General features: G+C 39.3%; 4 protein-coding genes across 4 annotated transcripts; 1 reads left to right on the top strand and 3 right to left on the bottom strand.

The window, feature by feature from the left end:
• Positions 1-3,155: 3,155 nt before the first annotated feature.
• On the bottom strand, positions 3,156-6,578 carry LOC106180779 (E3 ubiquitin-protein ligase TRIM56-like). The gene is made up of 2 exons (XM_086998259.1): positions 6,382-6,578; positions 3,156-5,767 (listed from the first exon to the last, which is right to left on the bottom strand). The coding sequence occupies exon 2, from the start codon at positions 5,747-5,749 to the stop codon at positions 3,851-3,853; it is 1,899 nt and encodes a 632-aa protein (XP_086854385.1). The 5' UTR covers positions 5,750-5,767; positions 6,382-6,578; the 3' UTR covers positions 3,156-3,850.
• A 520-nt stretch (positions 6,579-7,098) lies between these two features.
• LOC106177560 (sarcoplasmic calcium-binding protein) lies at positions 7,099-9,045 on the top strand. The gene is made up of 2 exons (XM_086997391.1): positions 7,099-7,158; positions 8,476-9,045. The coding sequence occupies exons 1-2, from the start codon at positions 7,099-7,101 to the stop codon at positions 9,043-9,045; spliced, it is 630 nt and encodes a 209-aa protein (XP_086853517.1).
• Positions 9,046-10,746: 1,701 nt separating this feature from the next.
• On the bottom strand, positions 10,747-13,374 carry LOC106180874 (E3 ubiquitin-protein ligase TRIM56-like). Its single transcript, XM_013565051.2, has 2 exons — positions 13,155-13,374; positions 10,747-12,673 (listed from the first exon to the last, which is right to left on the bottom strand). Exon 2 carries the CDS (start codon positions 12,652-12,654, stop codon positions 10,747-10,749), a length of 1,908 nt encoding a protein of 635 aa, XP_013420505.2. The 5' UTR covers positions 12,655-12,673; positions 13,155-13,374.
• Positions 13,375-15,828: 2,454 nt separating this feature from the next.
• Positions 15,829-18,922, bottom strand: LOC106180865 (E3 ubiquitin-protein ligase TRIM56-like). Its single transcript, XM_086996454.1, has 2 exons — positions 18,780-18,922; positions 15,829-18,279 (listed from the first exon to the last, which is right to left on the bottom strand). The coding sequence occupies exon 2, from the start codon at positions 18,258-18,260 to the stop codon at positions 16,368-16,370; it is 1,893 nt and encodes a 630-aa protein (XP_086852580.1). The 5' UTR covers positions 18,261-18,279; positions 18,780-18,922; the 3' UTR covers positions 15,829-16,367.
• Between the last annotated feature and the right edge of the window lie 1,348 nt (positions 18,923-20,270).

The following is a 20,270-nucleotide window of genomic DNA, read 5'->3' as shown; positions in this document are numbered from 1 at the left end:
TAAAATAGATTTAAATCAAACCACGCTCAGTTGGATACAGATAAATGTACAGACTAAGAGAGACAAGCACGGTCCTTTCAACTTAATGTTATATTGAAGCTTAAGAAATTATATTTTGATGTTTGAGATGACGTTGAGATCTAACATTTATGCTTTGGCTTATCAGTGGTAGTGTTGAGGCAGACGAGGAAACCTGCAAATGATATATTGCTGGATAAATGTATGAGTAACATGTTGAACATCTTGCCTTATAATGGGGGCAGTTAGAATAACCCGGAGTGCCTCCACAATCGCAATCAAGTCTCAACAATCGCAATCAAGTCTCAACAACCTGCCCTGAGTGTCAAGGCACTATAAAGCTAGGTTGCTCACTATTCATACCTTTGCGTGGGGAGCTTTACAGTGGCTCTGACGAACAGCGGCAATTTCGAGTATCCGTCAATCAAAGGAACTGCTCCGCAGTAAATCTGCAGTTGAATCTCATTAACCCAAATTCAAACGTACAGCATATTTTAATTTGCTTTATTTAATTTTATTCACTGTATTTAAGCTGTGAATTGAAACATTAATATTATTTTTTCAGAAGAAAATGTACCAGATGTCATGGTATTTTTTTTGCTTATAAAAAAACATTTGCTTCTGAAGATATAAACACAATACATGTACACGTTTATGTCGCGTGCAAAGTTTGACAGCTACACTGTATGTCCGATACCACTATAAGGACCGCGCAATGGCTGCACCGAAATTCAGTTTTTAAAGCAGAAAGGTGATTGTGTTGTGGCACTGATTTTCGAATGAAAGGTATTCTTCGTTCAAACTACAAACTACATGTCAGCCAATTTGCTTCTTTGTCTCGTCTGCAAGATATATCGTCAGCTCAAGGCGGGAAAGGCAGCTCCAGGCGGGATAGATTTTTCGAACACACCCCCAAACTGCCGCTAGTGGTCAGAGTCAGTATTGCTGATATGGGTTACATAGGAAAGCATGATCGAGCTTGCAATACTGAAATCTAGAACCTAGGGTGCAACAACCGCAATCAACCCCACATTCGTGCAGTGTCTCCTCTACCGCATTATACAAGTATCTTAGTCTACCTTAGTTTATAGGTGATTGTGCTATACACGGCATCTAGTTCCTTGTTGAAGTAAAAACGACGCTTCAGCAAAAAAAGAAATGTTTCATGTGTGATAACTCTATATGGAGACTGTGAACCTACCCTAATGCTCTTGAAATATTCTGACTGGTTTAGAAGGCGATTTGGGTCGTTGCCAGCATTAATGGGATAACACAATAAATACACTGTAAACAACTCAGGGAAATATAATAAATTTTCTTTTACCACCAAAATGGTGGTTAACGTAATTATTCTAGAATCTGTGCTTGTCATCCGACCACAGGACCTCCATAGATAGCTTCAAAGTCACATTGATCAACAATGTGGAGCTTTTTGTATGTACAATACAAACATTGTGGCATATTTTATTGCTGTGTATTGATATCGAAAATACAATCTTCCAATGTTTAAGGGCGATGTATTGATTTATATTGAAAGTAGAATAGAATCTGAGGTCACATTAAAGATTTTACTGTCTACAATACACAGATGGTGAACCAAAGGAATTGATAAGTACAGGGGGTAGTTGTCTCTATATTCTAGTATACTCTATTTACTAGTATAGTATATTCTGGGTATCAAAAGGCGCGTGAATTGTTGCATTTAGAGCAGACAACGAATGGAAGTTGTGCCCTATGCTGTGCAGTGCGTCCCGCCTTTACCGAGGCAAATGGCCCCACTGTTAAAGGGTGATTTACTGATTTATAGTACATTCATGATTTCTTTTGAAACTAAAATTGAACCTAAGGTTACATTAAACACTGAAAGACTGCATTAGGTATATCAATACATAGATGGTGAACCGAAATAATTGATAAGTGACTGCCAGATGGGTATCAAGAACCACGGGAATTGTTGCATAGGGAGCATGGTGACGAATACAAATTTTCGACGCTGATCTTAAGATTTTCAGTAAAGTGCCATTCTGTAATGTTTCATTTACTCCACTTATTAGTCCTAAAGTATGCCCCCCACATACAAGCTATAGTTAAAAAATCTCCCCATGTACTACCTTTGCAAAAAATACCCGGCATAATAAAATATATATAACGATTGTGTTAGGAGAGACTGATGATTGTGTTGCTCATCTTCTCCATTTCCGCAGGACAATAGTGATTCTGTTATTCACGTCTCCTCCGTAATACAAGAGCAGTGCCATGGGACTTTTGGTGAGTGGGTGGGAGGAGGGGGTGGGGTAGGGGGGGGGGCGGGGAGTGGAGGGGCAGAAGATGATTGCGTTAATTTGGCTTATGGAATAGATGCATTTTAGTCTACGCCTATTAGGTTAGATGTATGGAAAATTATGTAGACTTACAAATCTCTTAAGCCATATTAATTTAAGAGCTGTACAGAAAGATTTAACCTCAAGGACCTTAATATCACCATTTTGGATAGAATTTATCATAACGTTTCTCACATTTTTTTTTACTGATCCGAATAAAATCATTAAATGTTTGAATCATTGTTTTCGTTTATCAGTCAGAAAAATTGGAAAACAAGTATAAAAATTGTTTAAGAAATCCAAATGAAATATCAAGTTCGAATTTTCATGACAAATCAATATTTTACCAGATTAAAACAATCTGTGACCCGCTCCGAACTGCATACTGCTTCCAGACACTAACTCATACACTTTAAATGCCTTGGACATGTGAACCCATCAGAACGCTTGTTGGATAAGAGAGACCGCTGACCATGCAGGAATACTAGTATGGCAATTGTGTCAAATAGATACTAGGTCTATCATGGCGGTCAACAGGCCAGAAAATGATGGGTTTTATGAACTTTTATCTAATCAAAATAATGGTTACACGGCGGGTGTCGAGAACAAAAGATCATACGTTCTGCATCTTGAATATGAGGCTCACATGATTGGTAGGTTTCTGTTCTTGACGCCAGGCATGATGCGCATACATATGGTAAATATTTATACGTCCGCATCACGAAAGTTCAGTACGGCGTCCGCGATCACGAACGTTTGACATGCTATCATTATGTCGGGCAAAGATGCGCCTTCGCTTTCGCAATCTGTAACATACTTGGCGGTTTTGGGGGGAGTTATAATGTTTCTACAAACATAGTCGTGGAGACACTGCGCTAGGTGACATAACCCATGAGACACACAATTGGTAGGTATTCGTAGATCCCAGTGCCCGGGTTGATACTGTATCTTCCAGTTATCTCATGGTGATCGTGCGGCCAGACAAGAATTTGCCATGCGATGCGAGGTTTCACAATTATTACGGATATAATTTATCCGTGGGACGTTTCTACGTCTGTTGCTTACTTCCGGGGTGGCAAGTATATAATCTGTTAAAATGGCTGACCCTCTTAAACTTTTTAACAAGCTGTATTAGGAAGCCCCTGTTATATCAGAGAGTGTCCATTTGGGTATTTCATGTTCCGCTTTTTATTTCCCGAGATGCTTGAAACGCACGATTTATTTAGCGTAATCCTTGAGGCTTCCACGTGAATGCCACTTTTTATTCTTTGCCCTTCAAGAAACGAAGTCATTATATCCAGCGATTATTATATAACTGAGAAAATAAATACATATTTGAAATTCATCAGCAGGATTTTATTTTTAAAAAATGTACTTGTATTATTGAAACATTTTCATATTGCATTATTTATAGGGCAGAACATGTAAAAATTGGGCCGATACAATGTTTACTCGGATATTGGCTGTATTTTAATGATCTTTTTAGTGCTCTTTGTAAGCTTAGCAATCACTCATAATTCAAAAAATTTAATCTTGCCGTTACTTTCCCCAACGACTAGTTTTCCGAGATGGCTTATTGTAACATCTCTCGGATAGCGTAGTCCATTGCTGCTTAAAAGAAACTGCTTGAATTTCCCATCTGATGACACCAGGTGTAGACAATGGTTGTTGAAGTCTGCTAGAATTATGTCTCCATTATCCAAGCAGCATATGCCACGTGGAATGTTCACCTGTCCGTCCCCATCACCCTTGGTACCATATCTGTATTTAAGCTGGAGAGTAGAATTGTATACACGGATGTGATGATCTCCTGGATCTGTGACGATGACGTCATCATTCACGTTGCAGTGGATGTATTTGAAATATATAACCCCTCCAGGGTCTGGTGTCGTCTGCAGAACCTTGCCATTCTTGTGGTGCACAGTCAGAGTATTACGACCGGCCACCACATAGTGACCCTTGCTGTTGACCGCTACTGCCTGAGGTGACTCACTGTGGAATGTTCTCACGTGGTCCCCTGTCTTGGTGTAGACAATGATTTCATTTGAACACTGACATCTAGTGACGATGTTACCGTCATCATCAATGGCAACCCCAGCAAAGCCACCCTTTTCTGCTGCCCGTTGAATTGTGCCCTGTAGGACAAAGGTGGTATCGTAGATGTGGATTCTATTCCTTGAAAAGTCCTCATTACACCAAATACCAATAAGGATGTCACCATTTGTATCAGTGGTCACGTGAGTGATCACCTCCTCAGGAGTCTTGGATAGCCCTACTATGAATGATGTCACCAGTCTTCCACTCACAGCGGGAACCAGGTCTCCAAGGCAACGGTTGATATTGGTAACGCATTCCTCCTTGTCGTTGGTGATAAGCTGTAGCTGGGTCATGGCTGTGGGCAGGGTCGGGATGTCGAGATTCTGGACGCTCTTGCTGCTTTGCTCACAGGCGGAGGCCATTTGCAGGACATCCATGTCGTTCCCATGGTTTATGAGCTTTCTTGAGAATTCTACAACGTCGTCCAGTTGATTTTGCTCAACGGTAGCAGTTGCAATTAAAGCATTTAAAACCTCTAGTTTTGCATTCGACTTGGCATCTATTTCTTCCAGAAGACTCTTGGCATGTTGGCGGACCATCTTAATAACTAGCTCCATCTGGTTGTTAACCTGACTCTTTGCCTTCTTTCTTCCTTCTTCAACCGACTTTTTCTGGTCTTCAGCGGCGGTCTTGAACTGATCGTAGAGTAGACTTTTCTTCTCAATGGGTCTAACGAGGAGTGCCAGTTTTTCCTTGCGTTTGTCAGCAGCAGTTTTGATCCTAAGGCAATCATGATCCTTGTGTTCCAAAAACATACACGTAGCGCAGATGTACTTTTTACACACTGGACAGTAGATTTCTACGGGTTCCTTGTTGTTGTGGTCACAGAGGACGTTTTGTCGGGAATGCAGCTCTGTTACGTATTCGTCACTGTCTAACTGATCCACAGGAAAGAGTTTGTGGTCACGGTTTAACTTATGAAGAACATGGTCCGAAGAACAATCACTACACATACTTTCCTCACAGTTCAAACAATGTTTTGTTGCCGTTTGTGGATTGACGACTCTTTTTAGACAACATACCTCGCATTTCTTGGTAATTTTTGCTTTTTTTACCTGGTTTATTGTATGTGATATGCTAACCACAAGATGATTTGTTTGCAAACTGCTAACGCCGCCCCCACGGAGGTCACACTGACGTCTACAGAGAGGACAAGGGAAGTTAGCTTGACCTTGGAAATTTCTGTCCAAATGGTCTTGGAGGCAATGCTGGCAAAACGTATGTGAACAGCCGAGGACCTTTGGCTCTTTAAACTTTTCATGACATATGCTGCATGTTAGGAAATCTTCCGTTAGGATCTTGGACAGAGACATGGTTCCTAGGACCTATATCTTAAAATAGAGAAATGGAGGGTATTGTATAAATGACGGACTTAATAATATTTAATATATTTAAATACATGTAGTGTAATGCATGGTACTTAATGTTTAGATGATTTAAGAGAAGTCCCAACCTACGAAAGACGTGTCGATGATAATGTAAGCCTCTTTATGGTGTGTATATTACAATACTTCTCCCCCCCAAGACACAGTACACAGAGCAGAGAGAGATAAATAAATTTTAGCTGAAGACTGGACGTACGGAATGGAACAGAGCACGAACACAAAATAAATAATTGGAAATAAACAAAGAATTGAATATAAAGATATGAATGCACATATATAATTAAATATGATCTTATCTATCAAGTGAATTTAAAATTAAATGAAAATGGGCCGAGGTAAGCGAAATATCACATTACGTTTAAGACGAATGAATGCTACACAGATATTGAGAATACCAAATATTCAGAGATAAGAAAATTTACAGTTTACGAAGAAGATGTCCTAACCCCAAATATCAAGCAGCAAATACCATAAAATTCCAACTGGTTATGTTTTATTATCTTAGGCAGACACAGACTGTAATAACTACGAACCTAGAATGTGCTCAAAATTCTAATTACCTCTCGTTTCTCCAGTTATATTTCTCTTGGTGACCGGTACACGCCCCCAGTCGTCATTTAGATGTACTGTCTCTCGTGACATGTACACCTGGTCAGGTGAGCCGTTCAATGTTCAAGGAGACTTCAGAGTTAACTTAATCAGCAATATGGCGCTATCACTTGGTACAATACAGGCATGGTGACATATTTACCAGTAATCTCTGTTATCTAACTGAAGTCAGTTGTATACATTGATAAATCTAACTAGATGGAAGGGCTGTACAAAATATATTTAAGACAGCCTTCGGGAGGATAAATGTAGATTATAACAGTAACAAGCATGGACCCGTCAGCTTAATGTTGTAATGCAGATAAAGAATTTATATTTTGATATTTAAGTCAACTTTGCAACTGAACATTAATACTTTGGCTCTTCGGTGGTAGTGGTAAGGTAGACGGAGAAACCTTTAAATGAATATGTATCTGGATACATATATGTGTAACATGTTGATCATTGTGCTTTACAATGGGAACAGTTGAGGAACTCGGAATGCCTCAACAATTGAGTCCTCACAACTGCAATCAGCCCCACATTCGTGTAGTGTCTTCCCTACCGCATTATTCATTTATTTTAGAGTACAGGTGACCGTGCTGTACACGGCATCTAGTTCCCGACTGAGGTAAATACGACACTTAAACAACAATGTAACGTTTCAGGTAAGATAACGATACATCAAAATGGAGACTGTCAATGCACCCCAGTACTCTTCAAATATCCTGGCCGGTTTCCAGAAGTCGGTAAATAATAAATTATCTTTTACCATCAAAACGGTAGTTATCGCAATTATTTTGGAACCTGTGGCTGTCATCGTGACCTCCATGGATGGGTAGCCTCTATTATAATCTTTTAAGGGATTATAAGGAAAAAATTACAATAATAATAAGGATAATCATAATAAATAGTAAAAAAATGGACCAGCTTCGGATGTCCAAGCAGTTTAATTAACCACTGATGAGTATGGGAAATTGTCGTCTACTCTGTTTAAAAAAATGCACAGCTGTTATCCCTTTAATTAAATATCTGTTACATGCCCCAATCTGTTACATGCACACTTGGCGTTTTTGGGAAAACGCAATCTTTAGCAGTTGGCCGTGTAAAGGGGACAAAACTACGAAATCAGGTTGTAGAAAAACATATATAATAACAGTGTTAAGAGAAGGAAGTCAACATATCTCGAAATAAATACAAAAAAAAGTCCAAGGGTCAAAAATGGTCAACCCACTTGAATACTTCCCCACGGGGTATCTGTTCAGTGTCTATTAGCGGATTAGGCGGCAAACTTTGTAGTGGGTGGCCATATTTGACCCTCGAACTAGTTTATCCATTGTTCTGATTGGGGCCATTGTATGCCAGCCAAAACGAACTGGGTACATGATAACTTGTAACCGTCGACGTCCAAACCCTCTGCCCACTACGAGATTGTTTTAATTGATTATTTTAACCGCTGAGCGACATCAGTGGAGTAGTTACGGTGACTGCGTTTTCCTATTGGTCACACTCGAGGCGAACAGACGGAGAACAAGTGAGTGAGCCACACAACAACGTCACACGCACAGAGAGTCGTACCAGTACCGGTAATTGTAAGAAGTAAGTAGATCCAAACTGTTTATCCTCTTATGACTATAGTTTTTATTTCACGCCTTTAAGATCATGAAAGTGAACATTTTCAGTTTTTGTCGATGCGCGAGGAACGACGCACTTACCACTTGCCCCACAAGGTCGGACCGTTTTAAAAATTCTGATTTCGTAAAGTTGGCTTTCTTTTGCCATGAATGTGGCAGTTAAAGATTAACCATTTAATATTAAATCTTTAATGAAACAGGCACAAAACGCATCTTTCACACCTTTTGTTAAATCTCGGTCAAAAGAATATAGTCCTTTGTAGCATAACTATTTTGTTAATGGATAAATATACATGTATTTGAATAGAGTTTTTTTATAAATTTACTAGGCACGATGACCTAATGTGCACAATGTCATGAAAAAATTTTTTAATTGATTAAGAGATGCAATTATGAATTTGAGATATTACAGGATTTGTATTTTTTTTCTAGATTGCAGTAATGGCAAGCCAATCTCTAGCTCCTTATCCCGATTTTTGGGTACGTAAGATGCGTTCTTTTTTCATCCTCTTCGACCTCGATGGCGATGGCATCATCTATAGATCAGACTTCGTTGACACCATTTTATACAGAGCCAAAAAATGGATGAGCGAAGAACAGATCAGGGTCTTTTCTGATCTCCTAAATGAAGGATGGGATACGTTCATGAAAAGCGAAACACCGAAGGACACCCGGACATTCGAAGATATTCTGCATGCGCATGCGCGGTATTTCAAGGATTTTGCCGCCAACATGGAGAAGCATGCCCGCGATTGGTTTGGGACTTATTTTGATGGCGTTGCAGACGCAAATGGAGACGGATATGTCACCCTTAAGGAGTTTACCCATTTTTTAGCCAGTTTTGGCGTTCATCCTTTTTCCGTGACTCCGTCTTTCCAGGCCATTGATGTTGACGGCAATGGGCTTATCTCCCGAGAGGAATTCATTTTAACTGGTACCCAGTTTTTTGGCGTCATGGTGGACACTTCTGCCAAATTATTCTGGGGGCCTTTCACAGCTTGAACGCTCTTTTTATGTTTTAATTTGTGGCATGACTATTTCCCATGAGGGTATGAATACATGGCATGTCAAAATACCAGTGGAATTTAAGTGGATTCGTTCTTCCTGATTTGTAGCATTTTATCAGATAACTAGACAAGCACTCCGAAAGCGCAGACCTCCGCCAAGGCAGCGAAGTCTCCACCCAATTCCGTTTCACCCTAAATTTTCATTCTATAATGATTTAGTTTTTTGATTTTTGTTTATTGATTATTGATCGATTATTGATCCGGATCACCACCAAAAACTAATCATCTGTTCCTTGGCCCACTTCTGACAGTTCCTAAAAATTTCATTAAAATCTGTACATAACTTTTTGAGTTATGTTGATGACAGACAGAAAGAAAGACAAAGACAAACAAACAGGGGTGAAAACAACCTCCTTGGTGGAGGTAATAAATGTAATCTTTTTCTAGAATTACATAGAAACACAGTTGTTTTTTATATGCTTAGCGTTACATATTATCTTTAAAGAATCCTTACATTTTGATATATGGGATCCAATATTGAAAATATATCACAGCATGATAAACATATTTCGTGTTTTAGAAATAAAAAGACAAATAAATGCATTTGTCATCCTATAAAAAAATAAATGAATGATGTTACAACGGGACCTATAATTATATACAAAATTGGAAATCATAGCCCTTGTATTTCTACATTTAGGCCTACCTAGACAATATCAATAACATTTGCTGCAAATGCAATATTCCCGTTACTTTTAATATTCTTAATAAATGTGCTCGAGGAAAGTATATGTTAATGTTTGTTCTCATATTTATAATAACCTGATAACAGTAGGTTGGCATTCTGAATGGGGTCATAGTTTTGCCGTGGGACGTGTTACCTACGTCAGTAACTAAAGGGGTGGCAAGTTTATAGTTTATTAAATTGGCTGTCCCTCTTTAATTTTGCAACAAGCTGTATAGGAACTCCCTATAATATCAGAGGTTCCTATTGGTATTTCCGTTTCCCACTTTTTATTTCCGTAGATGCGAAAAGGTCCAATTTTATTATGCGTGATCCGTGAGGCTCCCCATTCTCAAGACTCGTGAATGCCGCTTTTTATTCTTTGCCCTTCAAGAAATAAAGTAATTATACCCAGTGATTATTATATAACTGAAAAATATAAATATTCGGAATTCATAAGCAGGATTTATTTGAAACATATGGTATTAATTAAAATAATTTTTCTAAATAAGCATTCTTCAAGCAATATATATCATAGTTGGACAAACAAAGTGCATGAAAATCAGCGTAACACAAGTTGCTATTACATTCAGTTACCTCGTCGGTAATTATTGTGAAGAACGCAGCATAATTGGCCCTTTAAGCTATATCTGTTATCATTTTTCTACAACAATATCAATTCATGCTGGATTTCCTTGTTCCAGTAGGTCGTAAGCCGAATGTGACTAAATCTCTTTTGACTACTGATATAAGGACAAACCTCTACTTGTATCTGGTACATCAGGCTATTATGTTATCTTACAACTACAACTAGTTAAAAATTGAGAATTAAGAATCAATGAATTTCTGTCAGTTTTCCTCTTCGGGTTCACCATGGTGAAACGCGTGAAAACTGGGCCGATAAAATGTTTACTGGGATATTCTCTGCATATAAATGATATTTTCAGAGTTCATTGTTAGCTTGGCAATCACTCATAATTCAAAAAACTTTATCTCGCCTTCATCTTCCCCAACTAACAGTTTTCCGAGATGGTTTATAGTAACATCTCTCGGAAAGCGTAGTCCATTGTCTTTGCTTAAAAGATACTGCTTGAATTTCCCATCTGGTGACACCAGGTGTAGACGATGGTTGTTGAAGTCTGTTAGAATTATGTCTCCATTATCCAAGCAGCATGAGCCATGCGGCTCTTTCACCTGTCCGTCCCCATCACCCTTGGTACCATATCTGTATTTAAGCTGGAGAGTAGAATTGTATACACGGATGTGATGATCTCCTGGATCTGTGACGATGACATCATCATTCACGTTGCAGTGGATGTATTTGAAATATTTACCCTCTCCATGGTCTGGTGTCGTCTGCAGAACCTTGCCATCCTTGTGGTGCACAGTCAGAGTATTAAGACCGACCACCACATAGTGACCCTTGCTGTTGACTGCTACTGCCTGAGGTGACTCACTGTGGAATGTTCTCACGTGGTCCCCTGTCTTGGTGTAGACATTGATTTCATTTGACACCTGGCATCTAGTGACGATGTTACCGTCATCATCAATGGCAATCCCAGAAAACGCGTCATTTTCTGCTGCTCTTGGGTTTGGAATTGTGCCCTGTAGGACAAAGGTGGTGTCGTAGATGTGGATTCTGTTCCGTGAAAAGTCCTCAATACACCAAATACTAATAAGGATGTCACCATCCGTATCAGTGGTCACGTGAGTGATCATCTCCTTTGGAGTCTTGGACAGCTCTACTAAGAATGATGTCACCAGTCTTCCACTCACAGTGGGAACCACGTCTCCTAGGCAACGGTTGATATTGGTAACGCACTGCTCCATGTCGTTGGTGATAAGCTGTAGCTGGGTCATGGCTGCGGTCAGGGTCGGGATGTCGAGATTCTGGACGCTCTCGCTGCTTTGCTCACAGGCGGAGGCCATTTGCAGGACATCCATGTCGTTCCCATGGCTTATGAGTTTTCTTGAGAAGTCTGCAACGTCGTCCAGTTGATTTTGCTCAGCTGTAGCAGTTGCAATTAAAGCATTTAAAGCCTCTAGTTTTGCATTCGACTTGCCATCTATTTCTTCCAGAAGACTCTCGGCATGTTGGCGGACCATCTTAATAAGTAGCTCCATCTGGTTGTTAACCTGACTCTTTGCCTTCTTTCTTCCTTCTTCAACCGACTTTTTCTGGTCTTCAGCGGCGGTCTTGAACTGATTGTAAAGTAGATTTTTCTTTTCAATGGGCCTAACGAGGAGTGCCAGTTTTTCCTTGCGTTTGTCGGCAGCAGTTTTGATTCTAAGGCAATCATGATCCTTGTGTTCCAAAAACATACACGTAGCGCAGATGTACTTTTTACACACTGGACAGAAGATTTCTACGGGTTCCTTGTTGTTGTGGTCACAGAGGACGTTCTGTCGGGCATGTAGCTCTGTTACGTATTCGTCACTGTCTAACTGATCCACAGGAAAGAGTTTGTGGTCACGGTTTAACTTATGAAGAACATGGTCTGAAGAACAATCCCCACACATATTTTCCTCACAGTTCAAACAATGTTTTGTTGCCGTTGGTGGATTGACGACTCTTTTCAGACAACATACCTCGCATTTCTTGGCAGCTTTGGCTTTTTCTACTTGAGCAAGTGTATGTGATATGCTGACCACAAGATGATTTGTTTGCAAACTGCTAACACCGCCCACAGGGAGGTCACACTTTCGTCTACAGATGGGACAAGGGAAGCCAGGCTGACCTTTAAAGTTTCTGTCCAAATAGTCTTGGAGGCAATGCTGGCAAAAGGTATGTGAACAGCCGAGGGCTTTGGGAAGTTTAAACTTTTCAAGACATATGCTGCACGTTAGGAAATCTTCCGTTAGGATCTTGGACAGAGACATTTTTCCTAGGACCAATATCCTAAAATAGAGAAATGAGGGGCATGGGTTTAATGCTATAGATTTGGTGATGGAGGTAAACACACCATTAAACTATATCTATATATCTATATATGTAAATATGGATATATTTATGGGATGAAATGTTTAGATTAAATAAAACAATATTTGACCTACGAAAGACGTGTGGAGAACCCGAAAGAGTGTACCGGTGTATTACAATACTTTACACCACTAGGGTGAGAGCGGGTGCATAAGATTTACCCACAACAGAGAGAGATGAATAAATTTTGGCTGATAGCAGGGCATTAGGAACGGAATATAGCACGAACACAAAAAGGTATCATTTAAAATAAATAGAAAATAATATTATTCACAACAGTTGACATTTTACGAAGAAGGTACCCTAATCCTCAAGCAACAAAAATCATAAAATCCTGACTTTGTAACATCCATTATGTTTTCACCGCCTTACGCAGATACAGACTGTAAAAACTACCCACCCAATATGTGTTCAGAATTCTAACAACCTCTCTTTTCTCCACTTATATTTCTCTTGTTGGCAGGTACTCGCCTCCAGTCGCCATTTAGAAGTGCTGTCTCTCGTGACATGTACACCTGGTCAGGTGAGACGTTCAATGTTCAACGAGACTTCAAAGTCATCTTAATCAGAAATATAGCGCTTTCTCTATGTGCAATACAGACGTGGTGACATATTTTACTGCTGTTATCTGAATTGAGTTGTGTACATTGATAAGTCTGACCGAGTGTAAGCGTTTATAAAATATATTTAAATCAAATCACGCTCAGTTGGATACAGATAAATGTACAGACTAAGAGAGACAAACACGGTCCTTTCAACTTAATGTTAAACTGAAGCTTAAGAAATTATATTTTGATGTTTGAGATGGCGTTGAGATTTAACATTAATATTTTGACTTGCCAGTGGTAGAGTTAAGGCAGACAGAGAAACCTGGAAATGAACACATTGTCGGATAAATGTTTGAGTAATATTCTGAACACATTACACTGGGTTCCCACCCCTAACAGGATCGGTCCATCTCCACGGGGTTTCTCACTAAATTGCTTTCAGCTTAAGTGGTCTATATGTCTGGGACGCCTACTAAAGCTGCTAAACGATAGTTACTGGTAATTACACCCTATCAGCTTAAGTAGGCGTGGCAGACATTTAAGCCACTTAAGTAAATTCCAATTAAGCGAGAATCCCCTTGGAGATCCAAAGTTAGTACGGTAGGGTCTTGGAATGGTCTCTTAGTTTACTGTGGGAACAGTAAAAGAACTCGCAGTGCCTCAACAATTGAGTCTCAACAACCACAATCTGCCCCACACTGTGTTATGTCTCTCCTACCGCATTATACATGTATCTTAGTCTACAGGTGATCGTGCCATACACGGTAACTCGTTCTTGATTGAGGTAAAAAAAGACGCTTCAGCAAAAATGTTACGTATCATCTCCAAATGGAGACTGTCAACATACCCTATTGCTCTTGAAATATCCTTGACCAGCTTCCAGAAGTTAGTTGAAGACAGTCTTGATCTACATTAGCATTAAAGGGATAACAACTGTTCGTATGAGATTCATATTTCACAATACATACACTGTAAACAACTCATAGAAGAATAATAAATTATCTTTTACCACCAAAACGGCAGTTATCGCAATTATTTTGGAATCTGTCATTGTCACCTCTGTTACGATTTATTGAGAGATTAAAAAGAAAAATAACTTAAACATAAGTAAATAAATTATAAAAAATGGACCAACTTTGGATGTCTGAGCAGATTAATTAACCATTGATGAGTATGGGGAATTGTCGTCTACTCTACAAAAATCCTTTCTTTGGGGGTAAAAATGGATAGTTGTTATCCTTGTTGTCACAATTATTACGGATATAGTTTTGCCAAGGTACGTTTGTACCTACGTCAATAACTACAGAGGTGGAAAGTATATAATCTGTAAAAATGGCTGACCGTCTTAACTTTTGCCACAGGTTATATGAGAAGCCTCTCTGATATCAAAGAGTGTCCCAATGGTTATTTACATTTTCTAATTTCCCATTCCCATGACTCTAAACGGGTATATGCCGCTTTTTATTCTTGCTTTTCGAGAAACTAAGTCATTATACCCGGTGATTATTACATAACTGTATAAATATATATTTGAAACTCATAAACAGGATTTTATTTTTAAAAATAAACTTGTCTTTTGAAACGATTTTATACGCTATTATTTAAAACTATATATTGGGAATATTTGGAAGTTTTATGGTAAAATATTGGGTGAAAAAACGAAAAAAAAGAAATCAACAAAATTCTTCATTTTCACACCCATAGAATTTGGACTCCCATGAAGAAAAAGCCCTATTTTATATTTAGTCACCATGCCATTATTTTCCACGCAGTTTGCGTTGTGACGCATATTTTCTTGGTATTTGAAAATTTGTGCTGAAAATTTTGGTGAAAATTGATAATTTTTAAAACAAGTATTCATCTTACTACCTGACAGATTTGGCCTCCCATGTACAAATGCTACATATTACATTTTTAGCTCAAGAAATCAGCAGCTATGGCCTTTTTAATGAATTATTCATATATAGCAAGCCAAACAAAACACTTGCTGTTGTTCTTTCCAATATTTGTTTTCAAAAGCTGAAAAAAAAGGGAATCAAGGTTTCATGTGAGGAGTCAAATTTTCATGTTACAGGTGGATTCCCAATCAGTTACATACTTGGGGAGGGGTGGCGGGCGTTAACGACACGTGATCAAGTTTCTACACACAGAGACATCGCGTTCGGTGACGTAACAGACGAGACACGCAAATAGTAAATATTCGAACACAACATTACACAATACCTGCATGGGGGGGGGGGGGCTTTTTACGTCCCTTATTTAACTACAGGAGTGGCAAGTATATAGCCTGTTAAAATGGCTGACCGTATTTACTTTTGCCACAGGCTATAATAAGAAGTCCCTGTGATATCAGAGAGCGCCCCATTGGGCATTTCCGTTTTCTACATTCTTGTGACTCGTGAATACCGCTTTTTATTCTTTGCCCTTCCAGGAACGAAGTCATTATATCCAGTGATTAGCATAAAACTGAATAAACATTTTAAAACATATGAAGTTCATGAGCAGCATTTTAGTAAAAAAGTACTGGTCTTTTGAAACATTAACATAGAGTATTATTGAAAGCTATTTTTTTCTAAGTAAGCATACTTCAAGCAACATATATCGATGTTGGACACACATAATCAGCGTACCACAAGTTGTTACTTTACAGTCAGTTCCCTCATCGGTAATATTTATAAAGGAGGTAGTATAAATCACCCTTTTTGCTATGCTGATGTTATAATTTTTTTCTAGAACAATATTAATTGTTGGATGTCCTTGCTGCTGGCTGTACTTGCTATAGTAGGTCGTGAGCCAATTGAGACTAAATTTCTTTTGTCTCATCTGATCGAAAGACAAACTTCCACTAGTATTTGTTACCTGAGGCTATTAATGTTTATTACCCATTTCAAAAGTTTAAAAATTAAAAATTTAGATTAAGTGAATTTCGGCCTGTTTTACTGTACGGGTTCACCAGCGGTTCATCGACGGCAAAATCCGTGAAAACTGGGCCGATACAATGTTTACTGGGGTACTGTCTGTATTTCAATGATCCTTTTAGTGTCCTTTGTTAACTTATCCATCAATCATAATTCAAAAAATTTAATATTGCCTCCACTCTCCCCAACGACCAGTTTTCCTACATGTTTTATAGTAACATCTGTTGGATAGCATAGTCCATTGTGTTCGCCTAAAAGAAAATACTTGAATTTCCCATCTGGTGACACCAGGTGTAGACGATGGTTGTTGAAGTCCGTTAGGATTATGTCTCCATTATCCAAGCAGCATGTACCACGCGGAATGTTCACCTGTCCGTCCCCATCACCCTGGGAACCATATCTGAATTTAAGCTGGAGAGTGGAATCGTATACACGGATGTGATCATCTCCTGTGACGATGATATCGTCATTCATGTTGCAGTGGATGCATTTGGAATATTTACCTTCTGGATCTTGTTTCGTCTGCAGGACCTTGCCATCCTTGTGGTGCACAGTCAGAGTATTACGACCGGCCACCACATAGTGACCCTTGCTGTTGACCGCTACTGCATGTGGTGACTCACTGTGGAATGTTCTCACCTGGTCCCCTGTCTTGGTGTAGACAATGATTTCATTCGACCCCTGACATCTAGTGACGATGTTACCGTAAGTATCAATGGCAATACCACCAAAGGCGCCTTTTTCTGCTGCTCGTGGGTTTGGAACACTGCCCTGTAGTACAAAGGTGGTGTCGTAGATGTGGATTCTATTCCTTGAAAAGTCCTCATTACACCAAATACCAATAAGGATGTCACCATTTGTATCAGTGGTCACGTCGCTGAATATCTCCTTTGGATCCAAATCTACTCTGAATGATGTCAACAATCTTCCACTTACAGCTGGAACCACGTCTCCAAGGCAACGGTTGATATTGGTAACGCACTCCTCCATGTCGTTGGTGATAAGCTGTAGTTGGGTCATGGCTGCGGGCAGGGTTGGAATTTTGAGGGCGTGAATGCTCTCGCTGCTTTGCTCACAGGCGGAGGCCATTTGCAGGACATCCATGTCGTTCCCATGGTTAATGAGCTTTCTCGAGAATTCTACAACGTCAACCAGTTGATTTTGCTCAGCGGTTGCAGTTGCAATTAATACATTTAAAACCTCTAGTTTGGCATTCGACTTGGCATCTATTTCTTCCAGAAGATCCTCGGCACGTTGACTGGCCATCTTAATAAGTAGCTCCAAATGGTTGTTTACTTGACTCTTTGCCTTCTTTCTTCCTTCTTCAACCGACTTTTTCTGGTCTTCAGCGGCGGTCTTGAACTGATCGTAGACTAGACTTTTCTTCTCAATGGGCCTAAAGAGGAGTTCTAGTTTTTCCTTGCGTTTGTCTGCAGCAGCTTTGATTCTAAGGCAATCATGATCTTTGTGTTCCAAAAAACTACAGGTGGCGCAGATGCACTTTTCACACACTGGGCAGAAGATTTCTACGTGGTCCTTGCTGTTGTGGTCACAAGGGACGCTCTGTCGGGCACGCAGCTCTGTTACGTACTCGTCGCTTCCTAACTGGTCGACAGGAAATAGTTTGTGGTCACGATTTAACTTATGAAGTACATGCTCCGAAGAACAATCACCACACATACTTTCCTCACAGTTCAAACAACGTTTTGTTGCCGTTGGTGGAATGCGTATATTCTTCAGACAACATACCTCGCATTTCTTGGTAGCTTTGGCTTGTTCTACTTGAGCAAGTGCGTGTGATATGCTGATCACAAGATGGTTTGTTTGTAAACTGCTAACACCACCCCCAGGGAGGTCACACTGACGTCTACAGATAGGACAAGGGAATCGAGGCTGACCTTGGAAATTTCTTTCCAAAAGGTCTTGGAGGCAATGCTGGCAAAACGTATGTAAACAGCCAAGGGCCTTGGGGACTTTAAACTTTTCAAGGCATATGCTGCACGTTAGGAAATCTTCCGTTAGGATCTTGGACAAAGACATTTCTCCTAGGACCAATATCCTAAAATAGAGCAATGAGGGACATGGGTTTAATGATATAGATTTAGTGATGGAGGTAAACACACCATTAAACTATATCTAAATGCATGTAAATATGGAGATATTTATGGGACGAAATGTGTTGATGAAATAAAACAATATCTGACCTACGAAAGACGCGTGGAGGACCCTTAAGCCTATGTATATAATGTATATTACAATACTTTACACCACTAAGATGAGCGCAGTTGCAGTAAGATCTACCCACAGCAGAAAGAGATGAATAAATTTTGGCTGATAGCAGGACATACAGAACTGAATATAGCACGAACACAAAAGGAAATCATGTGAAATAAATGAAAATAATATTATTCACAACAGTTAACATTTTACGTAGAGGATAACCATCAGCAACAAAAATCATAAAATTCCAACTGGGCAACAGCCATTATTTTTTCACAACCTTACACAGGCGCAGACACAGACTGTAATAACTACCAATGTCTTCAGAATTCTAATTACCTCTCTTTTCTCCAGTTATATTTCTCTTGATGGTAGATACTTGCCTCCAGTCGCCATTTAGATGTGCTATCTCTCGGGACATGTACACCTAGTTAGGTGAGACGTTCAATGTTCATGGAGATTTCAAAGTCATCTTAATCAGCAAAATACATGTAGCGCTTTCTCTATGTGTAATACAGACGTGGTGACATATTTTATCGCTGTTATCTGAACTGAGTTGTTTATATTGATAAGTCTGACCTAGTGTAAGGGTTTATAAAATAGATTTAAATCAAACCACGCTCAGTTGGATACAAATAAATGTACAGACTAAGAGAGACAAGCACGGTCCTTTTAACTTAATGTTTTATTGAAGCTTAAGAAATTATATATTGATGTTTGAGATGACGTTGAGATCTAACATTTATGCTTTGGCTTATCAGTGGTAGTGTTGAGGCAGACGGAGAAACCTGCAAATGATATATTGCTGGATAAATGTATGAGTAACATGTTGAACATCTTGCCCTATAATGGGGGCAGTAAAAATAACCCGGAGTGCCTCCACAATCGCAATCAAGTTTCAACAACCTGCCAGGAGTGTCAAGGCACTATAAAGCTAGCTTGCTCACTATTCATACCTTTGCATGGGGAGCTTTACAGTGGCCCTGACGAACAACGGCAATTTCGAGTATCCGTCAATCAAATGAACTGCTCCGCAGTAAATCTGCATTTGAATCTTATTAACCCAAAGTCAAACGTACAGCATATTTTAATTTGCTTTATTTAATTTTATTTACTGTATTTAAGCTGTGAATTGAAAAATTAATAATATCTTTTTAGAAGAAAATGTTATACTAGATGTCATGGTATTTTTTGCTTATCAAAAAAACATTTGCTTCTATAAACACAATACATGTACACGTTTATGTCGCGTGCAAAGTTTGACAGCTACACTGTATGTCTGATACCACTATAAGGACCGCGCAATGGCTGCACCAAAATTCAGTTTTTAAAGCAGAAAGGTGATTGTGTTGTGGCACTGATTTTCGAATGAAAGGTATTCTTAGTTAAATTTCAATCTAATCTACGCGTCAGCCACTTTGCTTCTTTCTCTCGTCTGCAAGAGATATCTCACGCCGGTTGGTTTTGGTCAAGCGTAAAATGACAGTCCGGCGTCAAAAATCTCCGCCCACTCCGAGTTTTTAACCAATATCATGGGACTAGGGTACAACAGCCGTGTTTTAAAGGGGGTGCGGTTTTCCTAAATCGCACACTTGAAGCCAGCAGCTTACAGTAGAAGCAACACGAACCGCCAGCATTTGTATATTATAAGTAAGTAGATTTAGTACTATATTCTTGTAGCTGCATGCTTTATTTTGAAATATATATATGCGTTTATGTTTTCATAAGTTAACAGTTTTAGTTTCTGCTGATGCACGAGGAGAGCCGCACCTTCTGGGTGCATTGCGTTTTAAAATGTCTGCATGATTTCGAAAATTGGACTGTCTTCTG

The sequence above is a fragment of the Lingula anatina genome, chromosome 10 (genome assembly GCF_051362555.1).
Source record: "Lingula anatina isolate TDL-2025a chromosome 10, LinAna3.0, whole genome shotgun sequence".
Lineage (NCBI taxonomy): Eukaryota > Metazoa > Brachiopoda > Lingulata > Lingulida > Lingulidae > Lingula > Lingula anatina.
Note: the sequence above shows the minus strand (reverse complement) of the source record. Positions and strands in the feature narration are given on the sequence as shown.